The sequence below is a fragment of the Neodiprion virginianus genome, chromosome 3, assembly GCF_021901495.1.
Source record: "Neodiprion virginianus isolate iyNeoVirg1 chromosome 3, iyNeoVirg1.1, whole genome shotgun sequence".
Taxonomy (NCBI): domain Eukaryota; kingdom Metazoa; phylum Arthropoda; class Insecta; order Hymenoptera; family Diprionidae; genus Neodiprion; species Neodiprion virginianus.
In genome coordinates, this window is record NC_060879.1 from 1175041 (window position 1) to 1202737 (window position 27697).

The window sequence follows — 27697 nt, forward strand, 5'->3', positions numbered from 1 at the left end:
CAATCATACATTCAACTTTCTTACGACTCTATTCTCTTTCCTTTATTGTATTTATTCTTATGAACTGTGTTAATTTCACTAAGCTCGATACCAACGTTTGCGGCGTTGCTGAGAATCTAAAAAACACTGGCTATAAATTCCTGCACAGCTCTTATGCAACGGTTACTTACACAGTAGGAAAGTCGCGCCGCAACGATACAAAATTTTCAATAATTCAATTCACGGCATTCATTTTTCCCTTCATCGAAATGTAGAAAAATTTTATTTTTTCTTCTTTCATAACGAATTGGACATTTAGTACGCACGCGTCGTTAGTTTCGCTGTACGATTTGATGCAGAGAAAAAATAAATGATCGAAACACAAACGGTTCTGTGATGTAATTATTATGCACGCAACGATCGGAGGAACGAATTTACGGCTGCGGCGAGATCTCGACGTGTAATAACTTTGCTCATATAGCAGGGATCGGTTCTCGTTCTAGGCTGCAACGAGTCAAACGTATACTCAATGCTGAGGCGTAGTTTTACCAACCCATAATGCCTGCAAGCATGGGATTGAAGGAAATCGACGCGGTTTCGATACGCTTCGCGTTGCGCACCCGATTTATGAATTCCGAATTGAAACTGAATTATAGCGATGGCCGTTACCGGAGCTAAAAATAATCGATGCGTTGATCAATCGAGTCCAAAAAATAATCGAACACGGCCCGATTGAACCGATAAAAATTAATCGATTAATCGTGAATTTCATTACGTAGTCTTGACAGAGGTAAAGTTTTTTGATAATTTATAGTTTCGTTCAAAGTATTTTTAAATTTCAGGTGAAAATATTCATCCGTCTTTCACTTGTTGCACCAAACAGGAACTTAATAACTAAGACAATGATAATGATTGATACTTTAATCACATAAATTAATATTGTATTACGTCGTTCGTGGTGGTAAAAAACAAAAACCGACTGTGAGCAAAAATAATCGAGTCGGTCGATTGATCGAGTTTGTGAAATAATATATGATGCTCGATTAATCGGGAAAAAATAATCGATTTAATAGAAAATCCGTTGTTTTTGGTCATTCTCGAAGTATACAGATTCGTTTACTACCTCGCTAGCAGAGCGCTGCATAAGTTGAGGAAAAATATACCCAGTTAACAATGTAAATTATGTATCCAAGTAAACATTTTACTCGGCATGCAGACTATCGGTTTCGCGTTGTTATTGAAATTTTAATACCGATAGCTCGTCACCTCGATCTTGCAAAGACATGTATCGGTTGTACAGTCCGAACGAAAACGTGTCCGAACAAATAAAATTGTTAAACAAATTGTTGATTTTAATTCCAATGCCGGAACCGTAAAGTTACAAACAACTAAACTATGTCTATATTTGAACTGGGGTTTTCAGGTTTTCGATTTCGAGGTTGGGGAAAGATTCCTGCTAATGAATTTCACGAAACTCAAGTTAGATTTAAGTCTTCAAAGGTCCGATTAGACGGTATATTGTTATTGATGAACAATTTGTGAACGAGTGGACTGTGCGCCCGACGTGTCCTTAACATCGCATGTAATTGCAACTTGGGTGCAACGCGCAGTCAAACAAGCAACTCAGAGCAAAGTTGGACTCGTGAACCTTCGGCGTACTGAGTCACAAGAGCCCCGTGCCCTCCGCCCCAACTTTTACTTGCATTATTACGCTGTGTGTACAGCGCTTTTAACTAAGAAAACATATAATACGCACACACGTAGTTATAACCACGCTGCGTGGTCATTTGTTGCTTGCCTATGTCCGGCAGTTGCTGTCCGCACAACGTAGCGTCTCGCGGCCTTAACTTACGCGGCGTGTGTTCACCTACACCTCCGCACGACCAACGACACACTTGCGGTGTTTTTACTCCGACCTAATTATAATGCCCGCCTCCTTAATAACCATACACAATAACGCTACCGCGAGGCTTCGTACCTACCTCATTTTCCTGTACTTGCTTCACTGCGCCGTACGCGTAAAGCGCTCTTTCCGATAACGAAACTGGCTCAACGAGCTGCGACATATCGCGCGGCTCAACGGAAAGGCTACCCTCGAAACGAGCTCCGAAAACACCTTTTTGATTTCCCAGCATCGAATATCCGACTGAGATTCGAAACTCCCGCCACTTTCCGGAGTGCACATTAGCAAAGCAGGGATACGGCAGTGGCGCGTGACGTCACTGGCGGATGACGTGGGGAAATGGTCGCAAGTGCAGGTTTCTTCAATGTCGGTAAGCAGCGGGACGCTGAAAAGATAATTACGAGTTGGACGGCGATATTAGAAATGAGTGGCCACGATAATTCCTCGGTTGAGCTGCGTTTGATCAGTTCTCTGAGAGCTCGTCCGCGGCTACGTCATCGACCTCAAATGATAGCGGGATAACCAGTCCCATATGTTGCGACGCGTGTCTCCCGATAAGCCGTAATAGTAATCGGACCGCTAAACGTAACCGTGCAGCCAAAGCGAAGAGAATTGAGAAAATCGACAGAGACAGAGAGCCAGGGCGAGGTTACGGTCCGATCCATTGGCGGTCTTATCCCGAGCCGAGTATTGCTTATCCTGACGCACTTTTTACAGAATTTATAAAAAGAGAAAGAAATCAAACGTTACAAATGGCGAGGAGCCGCTCAGTGAAGGAAGCAAACCGTGGTGAGAAAGTCTGACGCGTTCCCGCCATGCGGCCACCGGAAGCGGTTGGCTACGTCCGTTGGCATAACGTCACTCTGCAAAACCGATCCCGAGGGAAAGATCGGCGATTTCGATTATCGAGGATCGTTGCTTCGAGTGTCAAGTAAGAGCTGCGAATGCATAATTGCATGTCGTGTAATTGGCAGACCGGGCCTTTTATTTCCTTGGGATTGTTTCAGCAAGTGGCTTTCAGCCGCGCTAATGTCCTGTGCAACGGCTTCGAACTACCGAGAAACAAACCAACGTGTTCTCAAGGCTCCTGCCCTGACCGCACGATCTGCGAAACGTTAACTTCCTTTGGTTGAATATATTTATATACCATGTTCCTCGACCTTCGAGCGCACTCGTTGTGCGGAATCCGCCTCACCTCGAAGCTACTTTACACTTCATTGTGCTCGCGTTGTTCACGTGTGTTATACAAGTTTCGCCAAGGATCCAATTGGTTTCCAATCCAAACATCTCGATGTCCTGCCGTGATTTATTCAATGGGATGCAAAAGTACTCCCGGCTCCAATCGCCTGATTGTTTTCCTCGCTTCTGTACCCGAGGTATGCACCACCAGCAATCCGGTCGTCGATAAATTTAATGCCCCGTGTGATTGAAGTTCGCGATCTACATTGGCAGTTCGATATCCGTTTACCATTTGCCGATTGGCGAACATGTCCGGCACGCTAAAGTCCGTGTCCCTGTTGAGTTTCTCGAAGAATCTGTCGCGAACGTAATACCAGATTCACGGTTCTATTCAAAGTACTCGCGATAAAACTCTGTGCGATTCAAAACTCCCAGGGCGACCGACGCAGTTCGTAAAGTTGCCGCCAGGCGGCGTAACTCTCTAAACTCTCTCGCTGAAGAAACGAGCTTTGAAATACTCGCTATCGTCGGGGCAATTATCTCGGCGGAAAAACTAAACACACAAAACTGGTAACGACGCAAGATGAAAACGCATGCGGAAGGTGAAAAGGTATCGGGATCGCGGAAAAAATTGCGATGCACGTAGAGTCTCGGGGAGGGGGGGTCGGAGTTACTCGTTATCGAGCAACGGGTGAGTTTATCAGTTCTGATACCGGGAGGAGAGCATCGTATATACATCCCCAGCGGTTGTGCGACGTGCCGCAGTGCGGGCCGAGCCGGCGTGCATAAGAGGCGAGTTGCGGAACGGTGTGAAATTATCTGATCGGACTCACCTGGCTGATTGTGAGCCGGAGCCGGATGCTGGAATTGTTCGCCCTCCTGCTTGGCCATCGGCTGCCTCGAGTTTGCGGCCTTCGCTGACCGGAACAATAAAAAACGTGCACAAAAATCTCCCGCCTCGACCTTTCGCCGAAGAATATTATCCGTTCGTAATTTACGATTTATATTGTGTATATATATAAGAGAACTCGCGGGTGTCGCACGCGATCCGCGACCCAGAGCTGCGCTGATGCTATAGAGTCCGACTTGCGAGGCAACGCCGCGGTCAAGCCGTGGCTGAAAGCCTCGCTGCGGCGAGGTGCGGGGCGAGAAAAGCGGCGCGGCCTGGCCGCTGGCTCTCTGGTGGGAGTCGCGGCTTTCGCCTTTAACCGAGGGAAAAACGTACGCTGTTATCGGCCCCGGGCCCCCTCCAGGTCGCGTCGGTCAACCCGGGCCGCCTCTCTTCTTCGACCGGCTACTCACAACTTCTTCTTCTCCTTACTATTACCAGGGTCCATCACCCCTTGTATTTTCGAGCCTCGATAAGGCCGCAATGTACTGTAAAAAAAAAAAAAAATGCGGTGTAGACTTTTATACAGTATTTTTCGTTGTCAATCTAACACAACCACACGTTCGAGTTCTAAATTGACCACAAATATCGCTCCATAGTCTCCGTTTTGATAACCGTTCAAAAACCGCTCTCGGGATATTTTTTTCTCCACTCTGTCAATCGTCGATTTGACCCAATAATCGTTTCAACGTTTCGTTTTTTTTTTTTTTTTTTTACATCATCCAGGTATTTAACGGTATACTGGAACAGAACACGGTCGGTGTAGTAATCAGCCACGATGAATATCTCGCAATTGGAAGAAAACGCCGCTAAAATTTTTAAAATGGACCCAACGTTCAAGAGAGTGATCTTGTTTTTTTCATGCATCGTTTCTGTCATCGCTAAATTGGCCAATTTTGGTCTTTATTTTATTTTATTTCTCGGTTTGTTTAGTATTATTTTTTTTCTTCATCTAATGTTGAGGATTATTATTCCACAAGCATAATCTCCGTCGGACTTTATTTCACATACATGTATGTTACACATACCGTAAGTAATAAACTATACTGCTGAGTGTGAAATAAAAATCATATTATTATCTGCTATAAATTGTGGGAGCTTATGTTATGTATTCTTTTTCTTCGTCTGTTTAAAACATATTAAGCCGGATACACTACATACTGACTATATTTCGTAATGACGAATACATGTGTGAGTGACATGACTACTATACTTGAGAATGTATAACACGAACTCCCGTAACGCTCGTCTGTAATTTCTTCTCGTTACGAGACGAGGAACGCGTTTGTAGCTATGTCGGTACCATGTACTTATTATTATTATTATTATTATTATTATATAAAAAGCATCTAGACGCAAATATCTCATCTTACTATTATTATTATTAGTATTATTAATATTGTTGTTGTTGTTGTTGCTTTTATTATTTTAACAGCAAATTAAATTACGTTCAGAATTGACATCCGCGAACTCGATTCTTCTTATGACAAAAATTCGAACGCCAAAAAAAATTTTCCTCAATTCTTTCACGATGTTCCATTACGAAAGAAATGAAATTTTTTAATCAAACAATCACCGTACGATTGTAATTTTTTATTGAAATAAATCTACCCTGCAGTATCAAAGTTGTGTGTAATTATTCACGATCCGCTCCCCCATTGTTCTGAAATTTTTCTATCGTTGCGTCTCGAAATTAGTGAGTCAATATCTTGAAACAAGATTGGAAAATTAGTTGGCACAACTTCCTGTTTAAAGTATCGAACTCCTCTCGCGTACCTGGAGTATATATCATCTTTCTGAAAACACGTTCAGCCCCAGCGTGCGCGTATCCTTGACCCGCGCGTCTCTCGGGAGCAAAACACAAGTGCCGGAAGTTTAATATTCTCGATCCATAGCAATAACAGACCGGCAAAGAGTGACTGCATCAGTCCGGTGCAAAGCCCAGCAACGCCTGATGCCTGAACGTGTAATTCATCTCCTTCTGCGTCGACCAGGAACGCCGCGGCTCTCGTTAGCTGGGTAATAATTCTTGCTACAAATCGTTTCACATCGCAAACCTACAGGTGTATACATATTCGTCGATACACACTGGCGGTAAGTAAGCTTGCGTCGCGATTCTCGATTATCAAGGAAATTTAATGGTACGGGAAATGCGATGCGGTCGATCGTTAATAACCATAAAATGAATCTGCGTATAATTTCTTCGGAGGTTTACGAAAGTTTTTTTTACCTCGCAATTTGAACTGATCCCACTGCCCGGCTTGCGGTAAAAATAATTCGTGAAAGCGCCACCAGTCGGGAAGAAATTGGCGCTAGTGTTTGAACCGCTGGATGTAAGACCGTGGTTTGAACCAACTTGTTGCGCTATCTGGCGGAGCTTTGGACAACTGTGATACTGAGGTTGGCTGGGTTGCCGATGATTCGGCGCTGTTCTGAGGGTATAACAATGGGATGTTACTACAAGGGAATTTTGAACTAAACACTGTCACAAGTATTCAGTTATCGCAAGATAAAGGCCAAAGCAACTCTATTTGTTAGAATCGAAAGAGATGCAAGATCTACTGAGGACGAAAAAATACATCAATAGTTGTGGAATCAAGTCATAACATTGTGTATTATAAAGCTACTTTAAACATAACTATAATTTCAAGCTTAGTTGACTACTTGAAAATTTGTTGAAGTACCTGAATTACGAAGAGATAATTTTGAATACACAATGCTTGGGTAAAAAAGCGTATAGTTTCATTTACTTGCCTTTAACCTTTGAGCTTGCTAAGCGCCGTAAGTTGTACTGAAATAAAAATATAAGTGCTCAATAAGGAGAAAATGAAGAATAAACATGTAAGTTATTCGTGATTGGGAAATTTAATTGAGATGCTCTTTAATATGTCTAGTCCTTTAGGTAAAAACATGAATTAGAAATGTACAAAATTATTCATAGTGTTTCGTTTAGTTGATAAAATTGCGCCTGACCTTAGATAGAAATCCTCCGCTTTTTCTATGATTGTCGCAGTGTTTTAGATTTCGATGGTTTGGTCCTGACGTTTTGGTTGATATGTTCGGGTATTCTTCGGTTGATGGTTTTTTTTCCATACCTCATACCTCATCTCAAAAGGAGAAGAAACAATCAAACGGAGAATACCCAACACAAAATGCTGAACATTTCGAAGACTATCCATTCACAGATGATAGCCTGTTGGAAGGTGACGTTGAAAAAGACCCAGATTGGACCAAAACGGCTCTGTTTAGTCGGACTAGGAAAATCATGGTAAGCCTTTCGTTACTCCCAAATATAGTCTTCATATCATGGTATACGAAGTTTAAAAAAATCGAATAGTTACATGAAATAGATACATTATGAAGAGAACATATTTCATATAATAATTTCAAAAAAATTACATTGCATGATTGAGGCTCTGCTTCTTTTTTGGCAGCCCCTTCTACGGGTTTAACTCCGCGGAGTTGATCAAGCAGGTGGGCTACAACTTCTTCGTGTTCGCCAATCACCTGAACGTTCAGGTGAATGCCGAACACGATGAAGTTGTAGCCCACCAATTGAATGCCAAGCACGAAGAAGTTGTGGCCCACCTGCTCTTTGTGTTGGAGTTCCATTTGTGCCTCTCGTTCTCTCTGTTTCAAAAGTTTCGATTTTGAGTCTCGGTCACCTTTAAGACAAAGATCGTGGGACTCCTAAATCAGGATTTATTAATGATAAAAAAAAAAATATCCAGATACGAAATGAAACGTAATGAATCTTACGATATTCTGTCTACTTCGTTGGATTTTCGTCAGATGAAGTAACTGGTTTTTCATCATAATCTCTTTCTTACCCTCATAAACTCCAATTTATCATAATTGTACAACGTAAAATAAATTTTGGATAAATGAGAACGGATCGATCGATAGATTAATTTGGCCAAATCGTGAAAAAGTTGGTCGTCCATGGTTGTAAAAAATAGAGTGAATTTTCATTGGAACAAGAAAACGCACATAATTCACGACTTCCGTAAGTCTGGAGTTTCCGTCGCACCGGTACCAGCGGTGATCCAATTTCCTCGATACCACTATCTGGAATCAAAAGGGACGAGATACGATCACGTGACATTTGGAGGAGAGTCGATAGGTATAGGCGCACGGTCATTAACCAGCGGCGCACCCGTATTGCACAAGACTTGACACGACGAGGCTGGTATCCGCATCCCCACAGGTACGTACCCTACGTAGATACGAGCATGTGAAATGCAATTAAGCAAATGAGTCCGAAGCTCGTCTCCGTCCCAGCACCGCCCTCGTTAGCCTCCGACGAGTTTTACCTCCGTCTGAACTATAACCGCGAGTTTAATTTCCGCTAAGCACCATCCTCAAAGTACCTGCGGTTTCGCCTATTCGCAGGGAATAATTTGTCTTGTGGATCTCAAAGTAAGGGCACAAAAATCGAGTATACTTGAGAGGTTTTCTCATCTCATTCCGGATCCAACGTATCACGAAAAAATAAGCTGCATCCTAGATGCATGTATTCGTTATTTGTAGCCAGGTTGATTGGGATCAATCCGACAACGCAAGGCGGATGATGAGCGACTCTTCTGACGTCGTGTTTCTACGAATTTGCGAAAGACGCGACAGGTGCGAGTCGAAGTTCAGAGGGACGATAACACCGAGTGTTCAAAAGTTGGAACGTTACCGTCTTTCGCTACTTTTATATGCGATAAACGCTTCACGAGATACGTGTAAGTTGGTAAGATTTCGAGGGGTTGGGGGCAAAATTTCCGAAAGACTAAAAGGTCGGCGGATATAAATGCCAAAAATCAAATTAACGAAAATTGAAAACGTAGAAAAGACGTAACTAGGAAAAACTGTGTTGGTAAAAGAATAAAAATTGAGAACGCGAATATGTAGAAATAAATTCATACAGAAATACCTCTTAAGAATAAGCAAGGTTACGACGGGCAAAATATGAAATGAAATACTGGAAAAGACGAGTGTTCAATTTTCAGAGTCGTACTTTTTACGGAAATTCACAAATCCGAATTTTATCGAAGCGAAACATCCATAACTCGAAAAGTCAATGTACCGAATCTCATTCGTACAGAAGGGCCAAAACAACGAAAGCATATTATCTACCAGTTTCAGTGCCGGTTAATAGATACCGTCGTTGTCTACCAGCACTATACCAGGGACAAGCGCATCCTATCATTCGGAGCTTTGGTCATTCTACATTTTCCGGATCGAAATTTTACTTCTTGGCAACTTTTATTTTCGACACATTTTTTCGGTTCATTGGATTTTCAAAGTGTTTGCCGTTCTTAATTTCAAATTCATAAATATCAATTTTCCACATCTCTTATACATTCTGTGATTTGTTCATTGGGTATACAAACTATCCTGAAAAACCTTTTTCGGATAAATAATCTTTCGGTAAAACAATTGTTCGACTTGGTGATTCAACTGATATTTCTTTATTTCATAATTCCTCACCGAGCAGATCTATCGGAACTACGAAGCGGTGAAACGGCATGGTCGAAGGCCTCTGAACGAATTGCACTTGGACCACCCGTGCTTCGCTCATGTGTTCACCCGCTATGTCACCAGCGCAGAGGCGAGCGTTTTATTCTCGAGACCCCGCCGAGTCTCTCAATCATCTGAATGGCTGATATTATTATCGATTTGTCTTGCAGGCGAACAAGACTGCCTCTCCGATCAACGCAATGCGGATCAAGAAAGGGTTTCACAAATTTCATGACGAAGCCTTCCACATCTCATTCCAAGTCCAGGAGCAGCTCTTTTTCGTGACCGATGCGACGGATTCTTCGACCTGAGTTTGATCGGTTTTACAAGCGTGAGTGAATTTGTTTCGACGTTACCCAATTCGTCATCGTGACCTAGATGGAGAGCGTTATACAAGTAAAAACTGAGAAAACTTAATATGATACTTAAAAGTAAAAGGGATCTAGACGCAAATATCTCATCAGGGTGCGAATTGCGGGGCGATAAGGGTATCGATTGTTTGGTTTTTTATTTATCCTGACAACTGACGTTCCAATACCTAACTGCATACTGTTTTCCTGTCCATTTGTATCAGTATCACCAAGTAGGTTGAAACCACTCCAACGATCTGGAACGAAATTTAGAGGGCTTGACGCGGTCCGATCAAGACTCTCAATGCTACAACTTACCGCACTGAGTAGTCTCCGATCGATGGTGAAGAATCCGCAGGCGTTGAAATTCAGACTCTCTTGAGACATCTGAAGACAGAAGTGCTGAATCTGAAACGGTCGGGAGATCGACGTAGCCACAGGTATAAGTTTTAAAAAAAAAGGTGAAACATAATTTACCTGAGTGCTCAGAAGGCTCGACGCCTGGTGCAAAGGAATCTCATAGATGATAACAGCGGTGCGACTCGCCTGCGCCGAAAGAGAAGGCAAAAATTGTCAGACTCTCCGTAACTTCCTGGCCTCAAGTTTTTGGCGATAGAGCTTTTTAAGGATCGGGATGTTACGGAAAGACCACCTTTACGGTTTAAGGGGTTACATATACCTTTTTTGAGGCAAAAAATCACCCGTTTTATTCCAGAGACTGCCGTGATCCGAAAAAATTGAATTTTCAAATTCCAACTCGATAAGTACTAGTTTCATCTATCTCCTTCAAAAAAAATTTTTCTCAGATACAAAATAGTTGAGGTACGTCTAGTAACGCAAATGCTATAAACATAAACACGCCCCGGGAAAAATGACTGTAACTTTTTTACCGTTTGAAATTTTTCAACCAAATTTTCACACACTGTAGATAACGTGTCATACTTCAAAAGATATGTAATGGTTGTTGAATAAAATTCAGTTTAATACTGGAAAAAAATTCTCAAACATAACCCTAGTTTTAGCCGTTCCGGGTATGTGTAACCTCTTAAACGAAAATCACCTCGTTGCTGGCCCGACTGCACGCGTAGCTAACGTAGGAAAGACGCCCGACGTAGAAAGTGAACCACATCACCTTCTGGACTGCTATTTCGGCGGGATTCTGCTCCAGCAGGATGAAGTGGTAAGCCTCGTAGAGCTGCCCGGTCACCATGACGAGAGAAATCGCTGTGATGGCGAGGAGCTGGACACCGAAGGATCCGTTCACCTGCATCGTCGAGTCAGAAAAGCTTGACGAACAAACTCATCTTCAATTTAGGATTCGTGGCCCAAGGAGATTAATTTGAAGAAGAGTTTCATCGGGAAAGGTCATTGGATCGACTTTTGCAAAATAATTCAATTGCAAATTTCTTTCGTTTTCTTCAAACTCAATTTCACTAATTGCATCTTTAACTTATTCTTTTGATTTCGCAAAAGTCAATCCAATGACCTTCCTCGACGAAACACTTCCTCGAACCCATTTCCCGCGCTAGGTAAAAGTGTGAGTTCATGTTGGACCGTCAAGTGAATTGGACCACTCCGAAGGAACCGATTCAACGTCTTGGTCATGGAGACTACACAAGGAGCACGAACCCCATGTGAACAAATAACTGCTCGATATAAGATGATGCTGGTGGAGGGAGTATAAGGCGGATTCTACTGATCACATTGCAAGATCATCGATTGATCGATCTTGGGCATCCGTGGAACCAATGACACTTTGGTGCAAAAGAACCGCTAGCGTCGCTAGTGGTACAGAAAATAAACATAACGTGTACGATTACCGTGACAATTTTCGTCAATTCCCCAATTTGAGTTCGTGCTTCTTACGTAGTCTCCATGGTATCGATGTCCCAACGTCCTCCTCACCTTCTTCGAGATCTCACAAAGGTCGTGATGAGCTAGTCGAAGTTTCTCGACGTTTGCGACGATCCTCGCGTTCTCCTTGCCGAGGGTTCCTCGATCGGAGTCGGCAGCAACGAAGACGAGGCCCAGGCCAACGGGCGGTTTGCGATGCTCGACAAAGGCCTTGAGCACTCGATTGAGCTCGGAAAACCGGTCGGTTATCACGGCTAGGTAATCGACGAACAGGCAGTCGATGACCATGGTGGACGAGACCGCGTAGCCGTAGCAGAGACAGTGGACGAGGATCAGGACAGAGCTGAACTGGAACATCTTGAAGAGGTCCCGGTATCCAAGGACCACCGGGAAGGCCAATGACATTGAAATCTGGACGAGCTGCCTGCGGCGGAGCCACGCGTTCGTTATCCTGGCACCGAGATACCTGAAAGCAGAAGAAACGCTGATGGCGATTAGTCCGCGAGGCGGTGTTTTCAACGGGGTTTCAAGCCACCTGAGCACCACGTCGACCCGTCTCATGTCCTGGATCGGAAAGAGGAAACGGTGCGGTTGGACGAGGCATGTGACCAGGATAACCGCCACCAGGATCGCGTTCGCCGCCGCCTGCGCCCACAAAATCAGCGAGTCGATGTTGGTCAGCGTCTCCGCCTTTCCGCTCAACAGGAAGACGAAACTCCCGTAAAGCAGCCCTCCCACCACCAGGAAGACCCAGAGTGTGTAGGCCCTACCCCATTTTCCCTGTATGTTCAGGCCCAGAATCTGCGACACGATTCGAAGCGGCCGCAATGCAACGTTCAATTCCCGCATCCTTGTCGCCGCAACGTTTCGCCCGAGTCTCTTCATCCTGAATTATTGTGCCAAAGTTTCGCGGATCCGCCTAGTTGAAGCAGAGTTTTTTTATTAAACGTGTTGGATAGAAATAAAAAAAAAAAAAAGAACACGAATAATGTCACAGGTCTACAACCAAAACACTACAAGTTTTTTATACCGTTTCTTATAGATTTAAAAAAAATTCCATCACGTCAATTTTTTTCTCGAACTCGTGTTTGTAGTTTCCAAAGTGAAACTTCCGTTTAATTCGAAATCTGGTATTCTATTCTTGATTCTAAAAATCCTATGCGAAAATGATTTCTGACTTCTATTTAAAATGTATTAAAGTGAGACTTACTGTTAAGCTTTCTTTATGCAAACACCTTGCATCCTCCAAAAATACTGTACGCGATGGAGAGGAATGGAAGTAATTTTTGTATTCAGCGTACTCGAAAACATAATATTACATGTACCAAAGATATTTCATGCGGCTGAGATAAAATATTTTTTGCAGACATGTGTATACGAAATTTTAATAGAATTCTGATCTTTTTCTTACATGTCGAATTCCGTAGTGCTCGTGTGAATAATTCGACCACAACTTGGCAGTTGTATCTCATTCGCCACGGTGATACGAGCTTCGGCAACGACCTGACAAAATTGCACGACTCGTGGTCTGCGGATCACGCGATGCGGTACTAATGCCGGAGAATTTGCTCGGTCATTCGAGCTAAGCGCGACCGACGACAATGACTAATAGTTGCGATAAGCGGTCCTCTCTCCACCTTTCTTCTTTTATTGCGGGCTTCATCAAGATGATCGGATAATTTTTACTCACGTTTTTCTTGGCGTATGAATACACTTTTTGAGATATTTGTTTATCCGTTTGTTTGATGGTGCTGTTTGTCAGGTTCCTGGGAGCAGAAATAAGTAAGTATAAAGTATACCCAATGAACGATACGATAATTAGTAACGGACAGCTGAAGTAAAGATGCGGTTTACGATTCGCCCTCGATTTTACGGAGAGAAAGGAAATTACCGAGTTAAAGTGTAGTTCGTATTTAGTTTCGAAGAACGAAATAAAGGAAGAAATAAAGAAGAACAGGGGGAAAAGAAGAAGAATCGTTACGCCCTGCACGGATGTGTGTTCGGCTTTGAATTCGGGTAGCCGGAGAGTTGAAAAGCAACCGAGATCTAAGTGCCTGCACCAGATGCCAGATTCCCTCTTTCGCAGTTTCGACAAAATGCTTTGCCGTCCGCGGGGGAAACAATACTCAAGAGCCAAGAATCAATTGAAAACCGAAAGCGCTTCAACTCGGCCACGAAAAAAAAAACATTCCGGAAGGGCCAACATTTGGTCCTTGCAATTGTCCGCAAAAGTTTGCGAAAACCTAAGAAGAAGAAAAATTAAGAAAGCAAAACTTCAGCGAAATAATTTTGCCCCACTGATGTGAAAATTGAGGGGGTGGGGGTTAAAGCTCGGACGGTATAAAATTATACCGACTCTTTAGGTTTTATTTTTTCTTTTGAAAGAAAATGAAAACACTTGGAGGAATTTGAGTTTCAGGGCTTTATTGTTTATAGTTTCAAGAATATTTCAGAGTTTTTTCATTGAAATTAATAACAAAATAGCGACACTTGAAAGAAAACAAAAGAAAGAAAACTCCTAGAAATAGGTATGATTTTATACCGTCCAAGCTGTAACCCACCCCCACCCTCAACTCTGTACGCGTCCGCGAAAACGTGGAGGGTTGGGAAATACAGCGCGGTGTCATTGATTTGCAATTGAAATTGATTGCGGCAATCAGAGCTTTTCGTCGCGGGTTCCGCACCGCAGCATGCTGCGGATCATCCGCCGTAATCATAATCACGATTACTCGTGGATCCCGAGGGCAGCGTTACCGATTTTACCGGGTCAAAGTTAAGCGACATTTGTCACGGCGAGTTGATCACCTTGCACGCTTCGCTTCAGATTTCCATACGCGCTCCACGAACCAAAACGCGACATTTGTCCAACGAATCGCACTTTTTTTTTTTTTTTTTTTTTAAATACCTAATACCTTTATTCTTTCAACGCTGTGGTTTTTCTTCCACGTTTTTTTTTCAGCTCGCTCGTTCCTTTTTTTTTTTCTTCTACATTCGTTCCGTCTTCTATTTTTTCCTTTTTGTTGTTGAATCCGCCGTTCGTATGAGCCGACTCGATTGCATGTACAGCTACGACTATCCCATGGGTCGATTTATCCATTCGAATTGAGCTATGGAATTTTTGTTTCCAACCAATTGCTTCGCCTGTGCCGCTGCAGTGAATTTACTCTGCATAGATTGAAATATTGCGGACTCGCGTCAGTATTTTTTTCTTTTTTTTTTTTTTACCGCTATGCTGAAAATTATTATAGAACGTGAAAAAAAAACTCCAGAATTCAAACAGTTTTACTGAAATCGTGCGTTAGAAACATACAGTGAAGATGAAAAAAATTCTCGTTCAAGTAGGAATGTAAAATCATTTGACGATGAAAAAAAGTTGAATAAAATTTTACCTTTACCTTCAAATTTTACATTAATCCTGAAACGTTCGCAGGGTATAAACCGACGGAGTGATTTCGATCATCTGACGAAGTGTTAAAAAATTTGTTTTTCTTTTTAATTCAACTCTAACAATAGAAGATACATTACGCTAAAATTACGTTACACGTGCGTAGATATTAATTTCCACGTCGTAATAATTCAACGAAAAATGGTGTAAACAAAAAAAAAAGAAAGAGAAACGTTTCTTTTTCTCTCTCTGCCAAACGTACAAGTATATCGACTTGACCGAAACGATAATAGCACAACTACAATAAGTTACGTCCGGGATGTCGTCGATAAAACGAAACGACGATAAGGGTAACGACTCGTGTATTCACAATTGTGTGTATGATATAGTCTACGATTATTAATTGCATCTCAAGGGAGAGGGATACTAGACAATTATTGTTGGATTGGAACCGCCGTCGGACCAATTCGGTAACGAAAGATCATGATAACAACTTTGATAGGCGAGTAGGATCAGCACACTGATCTGTGCGTTATAAGAATTGGAAAGAAATGAAACACTTTTCAACACACGAAGATAACGGATAAGGACTGAACAAACACCTTACAGAGTTGTCGATAATTATTTAGACAAGTCGAGACCCTCCCCTTCCTTGTATGAATATCCTAATCTAAATGCCTACGTATACAAACACACGCACATTAAGAAAAACACTTTTCGGGAGCAACAATTGTCACATTTCGAACAAACCCTCGGGACTAGAATATCATTTTTTTTTTTTTTTTATTTCACAACGAGAAAATGTTCAAAGTTTCTCGACTCGCGGAAATGTGACAGGTAGAATAAAATCGTCTTTCTCAGTGTGCGAGTAACATATGTAGGTATATTTATACGTTTTTTATTTGAAAATTTATTGACATACAACATGTATATTATATATACTTGTATAATAGATTTTGTACGCCTAAATATTGTTCAAATTATTCTTTCCTTTTTCTCTAATGACGGGTAGAGATGTAACATTACGAAATTTCAATTTCAATTTCAGAGTACGCAAAAAAAAAAAAAATCTTGCTACATTTTGATCCCTTCGCTACGCGTCTCCAGTTTTTGTTAGCATATATACATACACATATATATTATATGTGTACGTATATATATATATACGCTAATTATGATTATTCTTTTTGTTAGTATTTTATACATAAAGTAGATAACCTTTGATTTATTCCCGACGACTATTAGACGGTACAGAGTATTAAATTAGAAAATTATACCTCAAAGACTGGAATATAAAAATTGATAGGAAAATCGATTGAAATCTGCATGGAATAATGGTGATAATATTTCATGTCGAAAGGGGTTCGAGTTGGTGGATGTTGATTGAAATAATTATTATAAATATATATTTTAAATACGTTCGATTCGAACGAACAAAATCAGCATCAAGAGTAGAAAAAATGAACGTATTCCTTTTTAAGAATATATTTAGAATTGCGTTCGTTACGTATTTACGATCGTATATCAAGAACCGATATTGTTTCACGATTCCCATAATTCCACGAACTTTCCTTTCGTTTTCTTCTATTTCTACGACTGCGCAACTTCTCGAGAGATAAAAACTGTTCGTCTGAGAAAAATCGATGTCCGCATCGTCGCAGCCAATTGAATACTACGCGTCCTACAACGTCGATGACTAGAGTTGACGAAATCACTAAAAACGGATCGGGGCAATTTGATGAGTTAAAAATATAACTCTCTTCGACTAGTTTCTGCGTAATTAGGTTTCGAAAAAAAAAAAGAAGAAGAATAAATATGAATAGAAAGAAAGAAAGTAACGGTAACGATTCACGTGCGCGTAAATACGTCACTCGACGATCAAACGCCGGCAGTTTCCTCCACGGGGCATCCTCCAGAAGTAGCAGCCGAATTCTGCCCCAGAGTGATGGTGATCTTGACAACGGGTTCGTCGTCGCCGGAAAGAACGTCGTTCTCTTCCCGTATCCTCACACCGACGATCCCCTCGTCGACGTCGTCGCCGACGTTCGTCGCGTCGTGAAATTGGCGATAAACGTTGCAATCATTCACGCAATTATCACCGGCAACGATCTGGTAAACGTTTTCACGACAGCCGCAGTCTTTCGTCGGTGAAACGTTTCGCGATGACGAACGAAACATCTGCACCGTCGGCGAGCTGAAATTTACCCTTTTGTGACGTTTCAACGGAAAAACGCACCGCTGAACAAGCCAGTTCCGAGGCGGTTTGTTTTTCGGATGGTTCGGGAAAGATTCCACCAGAAAACTAACCGCCAACTCGGTACTGTTCTTCGGATATTTTTACTCGTTTCCTTTTACAATTAGTATGTCCTGCAAGTTCGGCCAAATTGGCGATTGATTTTTCGTCGAATCAGTAATGAAATCACACTTTAAACAGTTTCCAAAGAGCTTGTCCCTGCCGAATTAATATACTCACCACTTGCGGAGATCGTTGATTAAATTTTTCGGATCGAGTTCAGCCCAATCCGGAAGCTGCAGCTGGATGCCAAAGTCCTTTGACATGGACGGGGAAGATCTCCTCCTTCCATTTCCGATTGGGTTAGCATCAACCTTGAAGGGTCTTTCCTTCGCGCGGTAAACGCTCTCGTTGGAATTGCATATCTTCTCGATCGACCTGCAGAGTTTCTCCATCGATCTCGAAACGATAGTTTCCATCGAATTGTTCAGTTTCGTAACAACCGACTTTGGCACCTCCGTCCCGCCGCCCCTTCTTCCAACTTTGTCATCTTCTTCGCAGGATATGCAGAAGAGATCGGCCAACAGCTCCTCGCCCGTCTGAACGCTGAGCGTTCGGCGCTGGATCGTCGCCCTGCAGCTGTCTGTCGGGAGTTGTACGAAAATAAGAATAGAACCAGGCAAGAGTCCAATTTAAGATTGGCAATTACTCCCGGTACGTCAACAAAAAGCATTAGCATCAAACTGGATTCCCAGTTTGCATTACAACGGCGCATTGTTCGTTGCACGCAGCGAATAGAGAGCGAAACAGAGAGAAAGGGGGGGGGATGGGAATGGGAGTTGATTGAATCAGGGAAATTCGAAACGCGTGAATCGTAGGGGTGCTCTTCCGTTGTGCATTGTCATGCGGATCTGTGCTGGGATTTACAATCGCGTCAACTACACCGCGATTGTGACTTACTGCTGGCTTCGGTCGCCTCGGATTCCCCCGACAGTCGATATATCGTCTGCTTCGACGGGGGCTCGGCGATAGCGGCGGCAACTCGGGCCCCGATGTGGCACCTGATTGACTTGCTGGTGGTGAAGAGGGCCCGGTTATTCCGCTCGGGCCGTAGGACGATTATGTAGAGTTTCGGGAGGAAGAGAAAAATAAGAGTGACCGAGGCGCTGAGGGTCACGCACATGCACATCGTTATCACCTGCGGCAGAGACGATTCGTTAGAAATCCGACGGCTGAATCTCGAGCATTCGTTTCACCGACGGGAGAAACGCTCCTCGAGTTAGCCGCACCGACAAATAACTTCAGGACCTCGAGATTTCGAAAGATTTTCAGTTACTTCGCGTGATTTCAAGCGTCTTTAGGTGACTCGACGACTCGATAACTTCAGGCGACTGTCGTAACTTTACGTGACTTCACGTGACTTGAAGCAATTCCGTGATTTTGGACGAGTCCAAGTAACTCGAAAGGACTCTTTGTACGACATACACCCAACTCCAGGAGCGGTTACCCTCCGGCGCTTGTTTTCACGCACTTTGGACTCGCTGCCGAAGTAAATCGGCACGAACGCGACCCAAATGACGCAGGTCGTGTACATCGCGAACCCGATGAACTTTGCCTCGTTGAAATTCTCCGGGACGTTCCTGGTCTTGACGGCGTAGAGAGTGCAGAGGACTATCAGGACCGCGTCGAAGGCCAGAGGGGAGAGCACGGCTCTCGGCGACGTGGCGCAGGTCAGGACGGATCTGTCCCGAGCCGGAAATTCCTGCAGAGGTAACGGCGGGTCCAGCAGCATCATCGCCGTCGCGACGCCCGCCTCGATAAGGATCAGGATGCAGGTGATGACGACCTGCGTTGGGATCAGAGACAAATGTTGTATCCTGCCCGATTTTCGAGCCGCGGCGTAATCTCGAGGACTCACCTGCGCCGTGGCGGACATGAAGAGCGGCTTTCGCGTGGGAAAGCGCTTCTTCGAGCCAGCCAAAATCCTTGCTATTCTGTTCGTCTTCGTCAAAAGGCTCGCGTATATCATCGCGAAGCTTATTCCCGGCATTAAGCGGCTCACCGCGCACGAGAGTCCGCTCGGCTTTGCCAGGATTGGGAATACCTGGAGAAGTATTTTATCGTTATCGCAACTAAAATTCGGCCACGCTCCGCGTGGATCAACCGGATTACCGCTATCGGGAGTATATACCAAGTTTTACTGGATTTTTGTTTATTTTTATTTTCTCACGGTTCAACGAGAGGGAGCTTCTCGAAATGGTTACGACTTGAAGAGTCGAAAAATCAACAACCGATCTCTCCGTACCTTCGGGCAAACCCGAGGAACAGTGTTCCGGCATTCATCTTTATTCATAACGGAATACGGAATGCCATATTCAATTTGGCGAAACGCTTGTATGCGGTTTTCCGGTTTCTTGCGGTAGCTGATTGCACGACTGCGATATTAAGCGAGTTGAACTTTGTGCCCAAAGAATATGGCGCGAGGGTTTCTTCTTCTTCTTCTTCTTCGAGTTTCTCAACTCAATTACGATTAATTTGCATTGGGAATATGAGTTTTGAAAAAAAAAAAGACAGAGAGAAGAGAAAGAGAAAGAGGGAAAAAACTAGCAAGAAGAAAGAAAAATTAAGCTTGCGAAAATATTTTAACGGCTTCGGTACCGCTAACACCGAGTTGGTCCGCAAATTAATCATGCTCAGTAGCTGGCCGTCCGGTCCGCTGTTGTTATCTTCTTAAGCCTACAGTTCCTACAGCCGGAGAGACGTGTCATATACTCACTCCAAGGCTCGGAGTTTATCGTTTAAAATTACGTCGGATGATTGTTTGTTGAAACAGAGGGCGAAAATAGTTACAAAATAGTTAAACCCTCCGATGTTCGAAAAAGAAAGTCGACAACCAAAAACAAAAAAGAACCGAATGTTGAGAAAAATTTTTATAAAAAGTGGAAACGATACGTCATTCAAGTAGATTAAAGCCTCACTTTTTACACGGCAGTCCATCTGTCGCAGCCCTTGATACGAGGGTATAAAAAATTGATATTGTAAAACGATAAAACCTTTCCGCCCGTACGTGTACGTATATTGTCGTACGATACGAAACCAGAAGAGATAGCAAGAAAGGCCGAACGGCCGTACAATGATTGAGAACCGAGTCTCGACCTGATGGAAAAATGGTGTTAAAAAGGAAAAAAAAAAAAAAAAAACCAAAGAAGAAAAACAGTCGATCAGACATAATATCATACCGCGAAATGGGCGAGGGTGATGCCGGCGAGGATGAGGTAGCTGAGCTCCCTGGTGCTGGCCTTGACGACGGGGGTGTTGTTGTGCCTGACGAAGACGCGGCAGGTGGCGAAGGTTGCGAGAAGTCCGAGGGCGCTGAAGGTCATGGCGACGACGGCCTCGGCGTCGCCCCACGAGGTGTACTCGTCGGGGATGACGAGGCACTCTTTGGTTGGCGGGGACAGAGAAAGAGAAAGGCGTGACGGAGAGACGGAGTGATCGAATTAGCCGATATGCGACGATAAAGTTCGGGGATCCGCGTCGCGACGCGATGCGGCGCCAAGATCCTCGTTACGATCACGTCCCATGCGGTGGTGTAATTGCGACGAAATCGAAGGGGAACAATACTTAGCGACGCGTTCCGACGTATACGGGGGAACAATATTAAGCGGCAACGCGGACGGCTTGTCGGAAGGAGAGAAGAAGACAGGGGCGGAGGGATGAGGATGTAAAGTACGGGGGAGAAGGTGACTAACGACTTGTTTAAAAATTCCTCCGACGGCATTGTCGCGTTAACCGTTCCCCCGAGTCACGCTGGCATAAATTACTTCTAAAGACCGGCGATTGATGGCCGCTAGAGGCGAAGGAAGCTACGCGATAAATAACATTTTTCCCCGTTATAACAACAGAGATCCTGCACCAGACGTTTATATACACGTCCGAGTTTCTTTCTCCCGTCTTCCGAACCCATACCGTTCCATCCCTCCCTATTCCCGGATCATTCGTCTTCCCCCCAGATTGCGATCCCGAAATTTGATCTGATTCATGAGCTAATTTGGTCTCCAATTCCACCCAGCCGCTTTTTCCTCCCTTGTTTTTTTCACCGATTTCATTTATTGTCGTTTTTCTCTCTTTTTACATCAACGGAGAGAAGAATCTTCTTACCGGTTTTGTTGCCGTTCGGCCATTGTCCGTTCGGGCAAGGATGGCACTGGAGTTGATCCTTGTCGGCGATCTCGTGGTCGGCGCAGGGAACGCAGGCCCAGCAGCACCGTTTCTCTTGGCCACCGGTCTTGAAGTTCTGTGAAAATATCAGGAAACCAGCTTTTCAGGGCGGTAAAGAAAATAAAATTCGCCAAATTGAGCTCAGGTGGACTAGGAAGTCTTTGACGGCTGAAAATGTGGTAAAAATTCAATTAATTCGCCCTTTACAAACTACTCAAAAAATAAACGCAATTTTTGTTATTTCTCAGTTGTTTGTCGCATTTTCGTAGATGAAAATGTTAATAATAAAGAAAGATTTTGAGCGTTGAATTCCACCGTGCGTTCGGATGTTGGTGTAACATGTTTACACGCCTTTTTCACTAGACGTTTTCCATTAGTTATTCCAGAATAACTCAAGAACGCGGTCAGATATCGCCTGGTTCTTAGATATTTATATTTTCAAAACTCGAACCACTGAATTTCGTAGTCAAAACTCCGATAAAAACTTTTGTAAAGAAAATGTGAGAGCGAGTTGTTTCAGTTCTTGACCGCCGAAATTTGAATTTTTTCATCCCATTTCTGGCCTATTTTCGCCGCCTGTTTCCCTTAAAAGCGGCTTTTCGAAATAAATCGTCCGCACGAGGATCGTTAGATTAGGCTAATTACAGGAGGCTGTGCGAGAGCGCTGCGCGGATGATGCGAGACGGCGGCGGCATCAAATTTTCATCAAGATTTTACCGTCGGTTGTCTCAGTCTTGTCTCCTTAAACGTCAACGGCGGCGACGAGGTGAATACCAAGGGGAAGTAAAAGGAGTCACAAAAGGTGCGGAATACATTATTTCACGCATATATTAAGCCCGGTGTCAAGACCTCGGAATTCACAATTTTACCCAATTTCGCATTACTTTGGAAGAAGATTTTGGTGAGACTTTGACGAAAACAATTGTTTTTCTTTACATCTTCCTCGCTGAAAAACATGTAGTCAAAAAATCATGTGTAGATACAACATTCAGATTGTCGTACAGCGTGTGTGAAGAAAAATAATGTCAATATTCTACTACGAAAGTGGCATATATGTATAGGCGTAAGAAATTTTCGACGCATGATTTTCTGCCCACTGCTACCAAAAATTCTTTATGCAAACACTTTCATCGTAGTTAATAGATTTTTTTTTTTTTTTTTTTTAATCAACTTTCTGCTCTCAGCGCTTTGAAATTTCAGCCCAAATTAATCATAGATTATAACTCTACGAATAGAAATTCATAAAAATGTAATGAAACCTCGAGTGAAATTTTTTACCTCGAGGTTCTGTTCTGTTTATTTATTTCCGTTTCCTTTCCACTTTTCCACTTTCGCCAGAGGATTGCGTATGTCGGCCAATCAAGCTTGTAAAAAATCCGCAAATCGAGTCTGCAGAAAAACGTCAAAGCAGCGAAGGATAGGAAATCGATGAGACGGGATGAACTTTGAAGACCGTAATTGCGAGGCAAACATGAGCGGCGTATTTGCACAATAGATAATTATAATTACACGGCATCGAGTAACGCGTGAATGAACCGAGGATAATAATCGCTCGCTAATCATCATCGTTACTATAATATTATACAACGAATATTCGCGCTAATTAGCAATCAATTCGAACGATTACCCCTCGCCAATTTTTTTTTTTTTTTTTGTCCATTCTTACGTTTGCCGATTTTTCTTCTCAGCTTCTCTCGCTTCTTGCACAACTCTGCGTAGATTACGCGACGTAGTTATTCAACGAGTTGCGTGAATAGCGGAGAAAGCTGCGTATCGTGAAATCTCGCAAAGAGCGAAGCCGTGAAAATGTGGGTAGGTACGTAATATAGTCCATAAGGGTGAAAAAGTAATGCAGGTAGGCAATTCGGTGCCTCGTACCGGTCTAATTAAACAACGCAAAGTGAAGTCAAAGCGACGGCCACAGGCGCGTGTGAGCACGTGTACGTACTTTCGCGTGCAAACTTTCTCTACGCTTGGATTCAGGTCTGTTCGACTCACCCTCTGTTTCTCTTCACGTGTTTTACACGAAACTTTTGTTCTATAACGTACAAACGTTCAAAGCTTGTATATTATGCATACGCCCGTTTGCCTCGTTGCTGATAAACACCGAAATTTCACACCGAGTTTCCTCAAAAGGCTCCGTTTGTTTGAATACCATTGTTTATCCCTCGAGTTTAATACGAAATTGCTAATCTTTAATTGGCCTAATCTGCGCTGTATTATTACTCAAAACAATCGGCTTTAAGCTGGCCTGCTCTCGAATTTCCCGTTCTCACACTGCAGGTTTCAAGTTCATGGAGATAAAAAAAAAAATTCGATTTTCGAATTAGAAATTCAGATTCGTGATTAACGATTCAAATCCCACCGCATCGGATCCCCGTTTTGGATTTCGCAATCTGACTTCAGATTTTTGATTAGCGACCGAAAAAACCTCACGGTACAAATTTTCATTCAAATCCATTCATCCGTTCTCAAGATATCGAAATTTTAATTTGATCGAAGCAAAAATCCAACAGGTTCTGAGTTTAGAAAAGCCGCGTCGATTGAGACCACAACCATTGAAATCCTGTAACTCGTTCACAAAACTGATCACGTACATACGTAAACACAGAAATACAGACGTTCGTCTGATAATGATTGGAAGTGGTGATTCTCAAAACTTGAAAACGTCGAGATCTATTTTTCGCATTAGGAGTAATTGCAATAACTTGAATTTTACTCTGAAAACAGAGTAACGGGAAGTTGGAAGAAAAAAAAGAAATTGTATCGCAAAATCGTCTGCAAGGGTGTAAAAACTTGCGTTACGCCAAGGCGCAAGGGTCGGATCCAGAGCCCGGGAAATGCGAGCCGTGACGTATCTTTGTCGGATTCGCGGTTTGGCGACCGCTGCTAGATTAGATCGCGGAAAGTTCGCGGTTCGTTTGCAGACTGAAACGGAGGGGGAATTTCGGTTAGAAACGTGCGCGCTGTTCGGATCGCAGAGACTCTGAAACATCCCGTTGGGGAAGACGTACGATGAAACTAGAGAAAGGCCAAACATGCAAAATCGTCCGAGTGCGGTTTGACCCCCGCGTCCCGTCGCCCGCTGCCTCGCCCGAAACGTTTCCCCCTCGGTTTTTGGCCCGAGGGCAGAAATTGCGCCGCCACCGCTGAGTGAAGACTGAAATTACGAATTTGACGAACGCTGTTTGCGCGATATTACGTCCGATTTGTCAAGTCCTGATTCGATTTAACTCGTTCAAAGTAAAATTTTCGACGGACTTGCGTAGAATTTGCGTCGAGAGGGAAAAAAAAACAACTCTTTTTTGATATTTCAATTACGTGCAATTTTTACCACCCATTCGTATCGATCGTGTTTGGATAAAATTTCAACAATGCGGGAGAGTTGATAGATCTTTTAATTACGTTCAACGTTTTAGCGGTTTAGGAAAAAACAGTGTTAAAATTTTGTTTCTTTCTTTTTCATTTACAACATAAGTTATAATATAATTTTAATGCGCGTATATGAAAAGCGAGAATTTTCTACTTGTAATCCTCTCCGGTGATGTAAGAAAATTACTTTTTCTAATTTCAGTGAATATTTACGTTTTCGAACCTCTCTGGAATCGACAAACAATTATGTTTTTCCCAGTTTATATATTCATTAAAAAAAAAAAAACATGTATAAGCCTTTCATTTTTCAGAAAATAAACTTTTTTTCTAATTTTTCTTGCAAAAATTTATCAGCTTCAGATTTTTCACTCCGCCGTTTTCGAGACCATCGCGTAAGTTTGTCGGACAAAACCTACAGACTCTTCCATTTTCACGGCAATGAAAAGTATCGCTAAAAATTTATTTTTGCGGCTTGTTTCCCGTGAAATGTTCTTATTTTTTTACAATGTTTTTTTTTCCTTTCAGGTAAACTTACCTTGTAATTTCCGGGAGGGCAGGGCTTGGAGCAAACACTTTCGACGATTTGAGTGCCGCGTGATTGTGGAAGGCCAGAAAATGCGAGGGTCCCATTATTCCAGTCGCCGATTTGTATGTAGTCGTAAGTTCCGTTGGGTAGTTTTTGATAGTTCAATATTTCGTACCTGTAATATGGATTGGAGAAAATACGTGAGAACGTTGATAAAAAATTAAAAGAAAAAAAAGAAATAACCAAACGAGTTTAAAAGAGAAGGACCTCTCCGAACGCCGATTGTGGTACTCGATCCTACTCAAATAACCACTGCCACTGTTATCCACGATCACTTTTAAGGGATTACGTGGGTCTCAAAGGTTAAAGAGCAAAACATATTTTCTCTAATTTGTAAAAACAAGTATAACAAAAGAATTATTCGTCCAAACCTAAGGCATATAAAAAAAGAATATTTCAACGATATTTCATAAAATTTTCATCGAAAAATTTTTGACAATTGGTTTTCGGAGAGCCAGTATTTTCGCGGTGGACACGATGACTCGTGCTAGGTTTGTCTGAAATCAAAAAACCAAATATCTTCTGTCGGTAGGTGAGTATAGCCACTTTTTTACAAGGCGATAAATTGTGTAAATTGTACCAAAAATCGTACTTCAATTTTATTTTTTTTTTTCACCCATCGTCCAATCGCTAGCCGTGCTGACCTACTGACAGAAAATATTTGGTTTTTGAATTCCAGATAAAACTCGCATGAATTATCGTGTCCACCGCGAAAATACTGAATCTCCGAAAACCGGTTCTGAACGTTTGAATTTTTCAAATTTTTCGATATAAATTTCAAACATTCTTTTTTCATATGCTTCAAGTTTGATAAAATGATTCTTCGATTATATTAACAAAAAATAAAAAAAATGAGAGCAAATATTTCTTCTTTTAACCTTCGAGAGCCACGTAAGCCCTTAAGGGCGCGCCAAACGAAACCACGAAAGTATTTTAATTAAACACGCACCTGCAGCGGCTGTCACGGTTCGAACAACACGCGTTACTTTAACCCCTCTTCTTTCCACGAACGGTCTGAAGGCTGATTTATGTTATGCCTAATTAATTTAATTATACTCTCGTTTTACTTCTGACAATTATTCCGTAACTCGTGTTTCCGTTTTGTTGAAAATTTCCGTCCCGATTCACCGCAAGAATTACGATGCGCGATTTTCAAATTCACAAGATACGTTGTGTGAAACGAATAGTAATATCAAACTTTGAAGAAGAAGAAAAAAAAAAAAAAAGCATAAGAGAAAAAAGAGAACTTTTAAACGTGAATCAAATTATCGTGCAAAGAAGAACGAAAGCGAACGAAACAATACAATGCGTTTGACAAAGCGTTTATTAATTAATTACACGAACAATTATCGCAACGTACGTACAATGTTTTTAACAAAATGAATAAATAGTCCGATCGATGTTTTACATAATTAGCGAAACGTTGGAAAGAAAATAAAATCCATATTTCAACTCATCCGTGCATATTTATACTTGCACGTGATCTGCTGTACAGGATACGCGCAACGTACACGGACATCATTCTTCAAAAGTGAAAAAAAAAAGATTTAAAAAATACGAACAAAAAACCCCGATATACCAAGATACGAACATCGTGAGTTGAAATTCCCCGACGGTTTTCCATACGCATATGTTGGTAATTAATTACACCGAGACTGCGGAAGAATTCTCACGCTTTGTTTTCAACATAAGCTCGATACCCGTGAATGTATGTACAGGATGAATTAGAGCGAAGTTTCACGTCCACCCACCATCGGCAGCTAGAGAAGCTGCGACATATTGGTAATAAAAGTGAAATACTGTAAACCCTTTTTTCTCTTCGCTTCCCCTCCGCCGCCCCATTAAAAAAACGCGTCAAATCGAGCTCGAGATTACCCCCTGATTTATGGAACTCGCCCTGCGGGGAGGAAGCCTTATTTCGATCTCACTGTGACTTCCTGAAGCGTAGCAAAACCGGGTTAGTTCGATATTGGTTGTTGTTCGATACTCCGTCACCGACAACCAAACATGCTTGGCTTCGTTTTTATTTTTTTGTTTTTCTTCGATTTGAATTCGAGAGAAAAATGACTTCACTTAAGATATACAGAGTGGAAGTCAGGTTGTTAATTACTTCCGTCAAACTACATACCGGCAATTTTTTTACTACCAAAATTTTTGATCGCAGATTGTAATGATATAAATTGAAATTAGAAATTCAGTTTGAAGCTCGTTTCTACGAACTTGCATCGGGCTCAGGGCAGT

At 42.4% G+C, this 27697-nt stretch overlaps 3 protein-coding genes and 1 long non-coding RNA gene across 10 annotated transcripts in view; 1 reads left to right on the top strand and 3 right to left on the bottom strand.

Moving 5' to 3' along the window:
* Positions 1-4020, bottom strand: part of LOC124299575 (box A-binding factor-like) — a 60344-nt gene extending 56324 nt beyond the window's left edge. For both annotated transcript variants that reach the window (XM_046752842.1, XM_046752841.1), the window contains exon 1: positions 3895-4020. In XM_046752842.1, the coding sequence (XP_046608798.1) occupies positions 3895-3952 (58 nt within the window). In that variant the 5' untranslated portion in view covers positions 3953-4020. The remainder of the gene's footprint in view (positions 1-3894) is intronic.
* Positions 3971-5279, top strand: LOC124299580 (uncharacterized). The gene is made up of 2 exons (XR_006907032.1): positions 3971-4046; positions 4677-5279. It is a non-coding gene; the product is annotated as an uncharacterized LOC124299580 (long non-coding RNA).
* Positions 5280-8963: 3684 nt separating this feature from the next.
* On the bottom strand, positions 8964-14957 carry LOC124299576 (putative gustatory receptor 28b). Of its 4 annotated transcripts, none has more exons than XM_046752845.1 (7): positions 14572-14957; positions 13071-13425; positions 11711-12578; positions 10866-11069; positions 10283-10351; positions 9994-10192; positions 8964-9829 (listed from the first exon to the last, which is right to left on the bottom strand). In XM_046752845.1, the coding sequence occupies exons 3-7, from the start codon at positions 12542-12544 to the stop codon at positions 9663-9665; spliced, it is 1473 nt and encodes a 490-aa protein (XP_046608801.1). In that variant the 5' UTR covers positions 12545-12578; positions 13071-13425; positions 14572-14957; the 3' UTR covers positions 8964-9662. The 4 variants fall into 4 exon arrangements, with proteins under 4 accessions (XP_046608801.1, XP_046608799.1, XP_046608800.1 ...); XM_046752846.1 differs by having other exon boundaries at positions 9693-10062; positions 10124-10213; XM_046752843.1 differs by lacking the exon at positions 14572-14957 and having other exon boundaries at positions 9994-10351; positions 13071-13446.
* A 101-nt stretch (positions 14958-15058) lies between these two features.
* Positions 15059-27697, bottom strand: part of LOC124299574 (metabotropic glutamate receptor 1-like) — a 42069-nt gene continuing 29430 nt past the window's right edge. For all 3 annotated transcript variants that reach the window (XM_046752839.1, XM_046752838.1, XM_046752840.1), the window contains 8 exons: positions 25406-25571; positions 21439-21574; positions 20517-20719; positions 19196-19381; positions 18809-19123; positions 18238-18475; positions 17518-17920; positions 15059-17238 (listed from right to left, as the gene is read on the bottom strand). In XM_046752839.1, coding sequence (XP_046608795.1) covers positions 16923-17238; positions 17518-17920; positions 18238-18475; positions 18809-19123; positions 19196-19381; positions 20517-20719; positions 21439-21574; positions 25406-25571 — 1963 coding nt within the window. In that variant the 3' untranslated portion in view covers positions 15059-16922. The remainder of the gene's footprint in view (positions 17239-17517; positions 17921-18237; positions 18476-18808; positions 19124-19195; positions 19382-20516; positions 20720-21438; positions 21575-25405; positions 25572-27697) is intronic.

Bases quoted from the DNA above. Each gene is read 5' to 3' on its own strand.
- LOC124299576 (XM_046752843.1), bottom strand. From the start codon at position 12,544: ATGAAGAGACTCGGGCGAAACGTTGCGGCGACAAGGATGCGGGAATTG. The intron at 10,352-10,865 runs GTGATTTTCGTT...CTTTCGGCGCAG, and splicing joins GCAGTCGGGCCAGCAACGAG to GCGAGTCGCACCGCTGTTAT. The intron at 9,830-9,993 runs GTATTGGAACGT...CTCTCCATCTAG, and splicing joins GGAAAACAGTATGCAGTTAG to GTCACGATGACGAATTGGGT.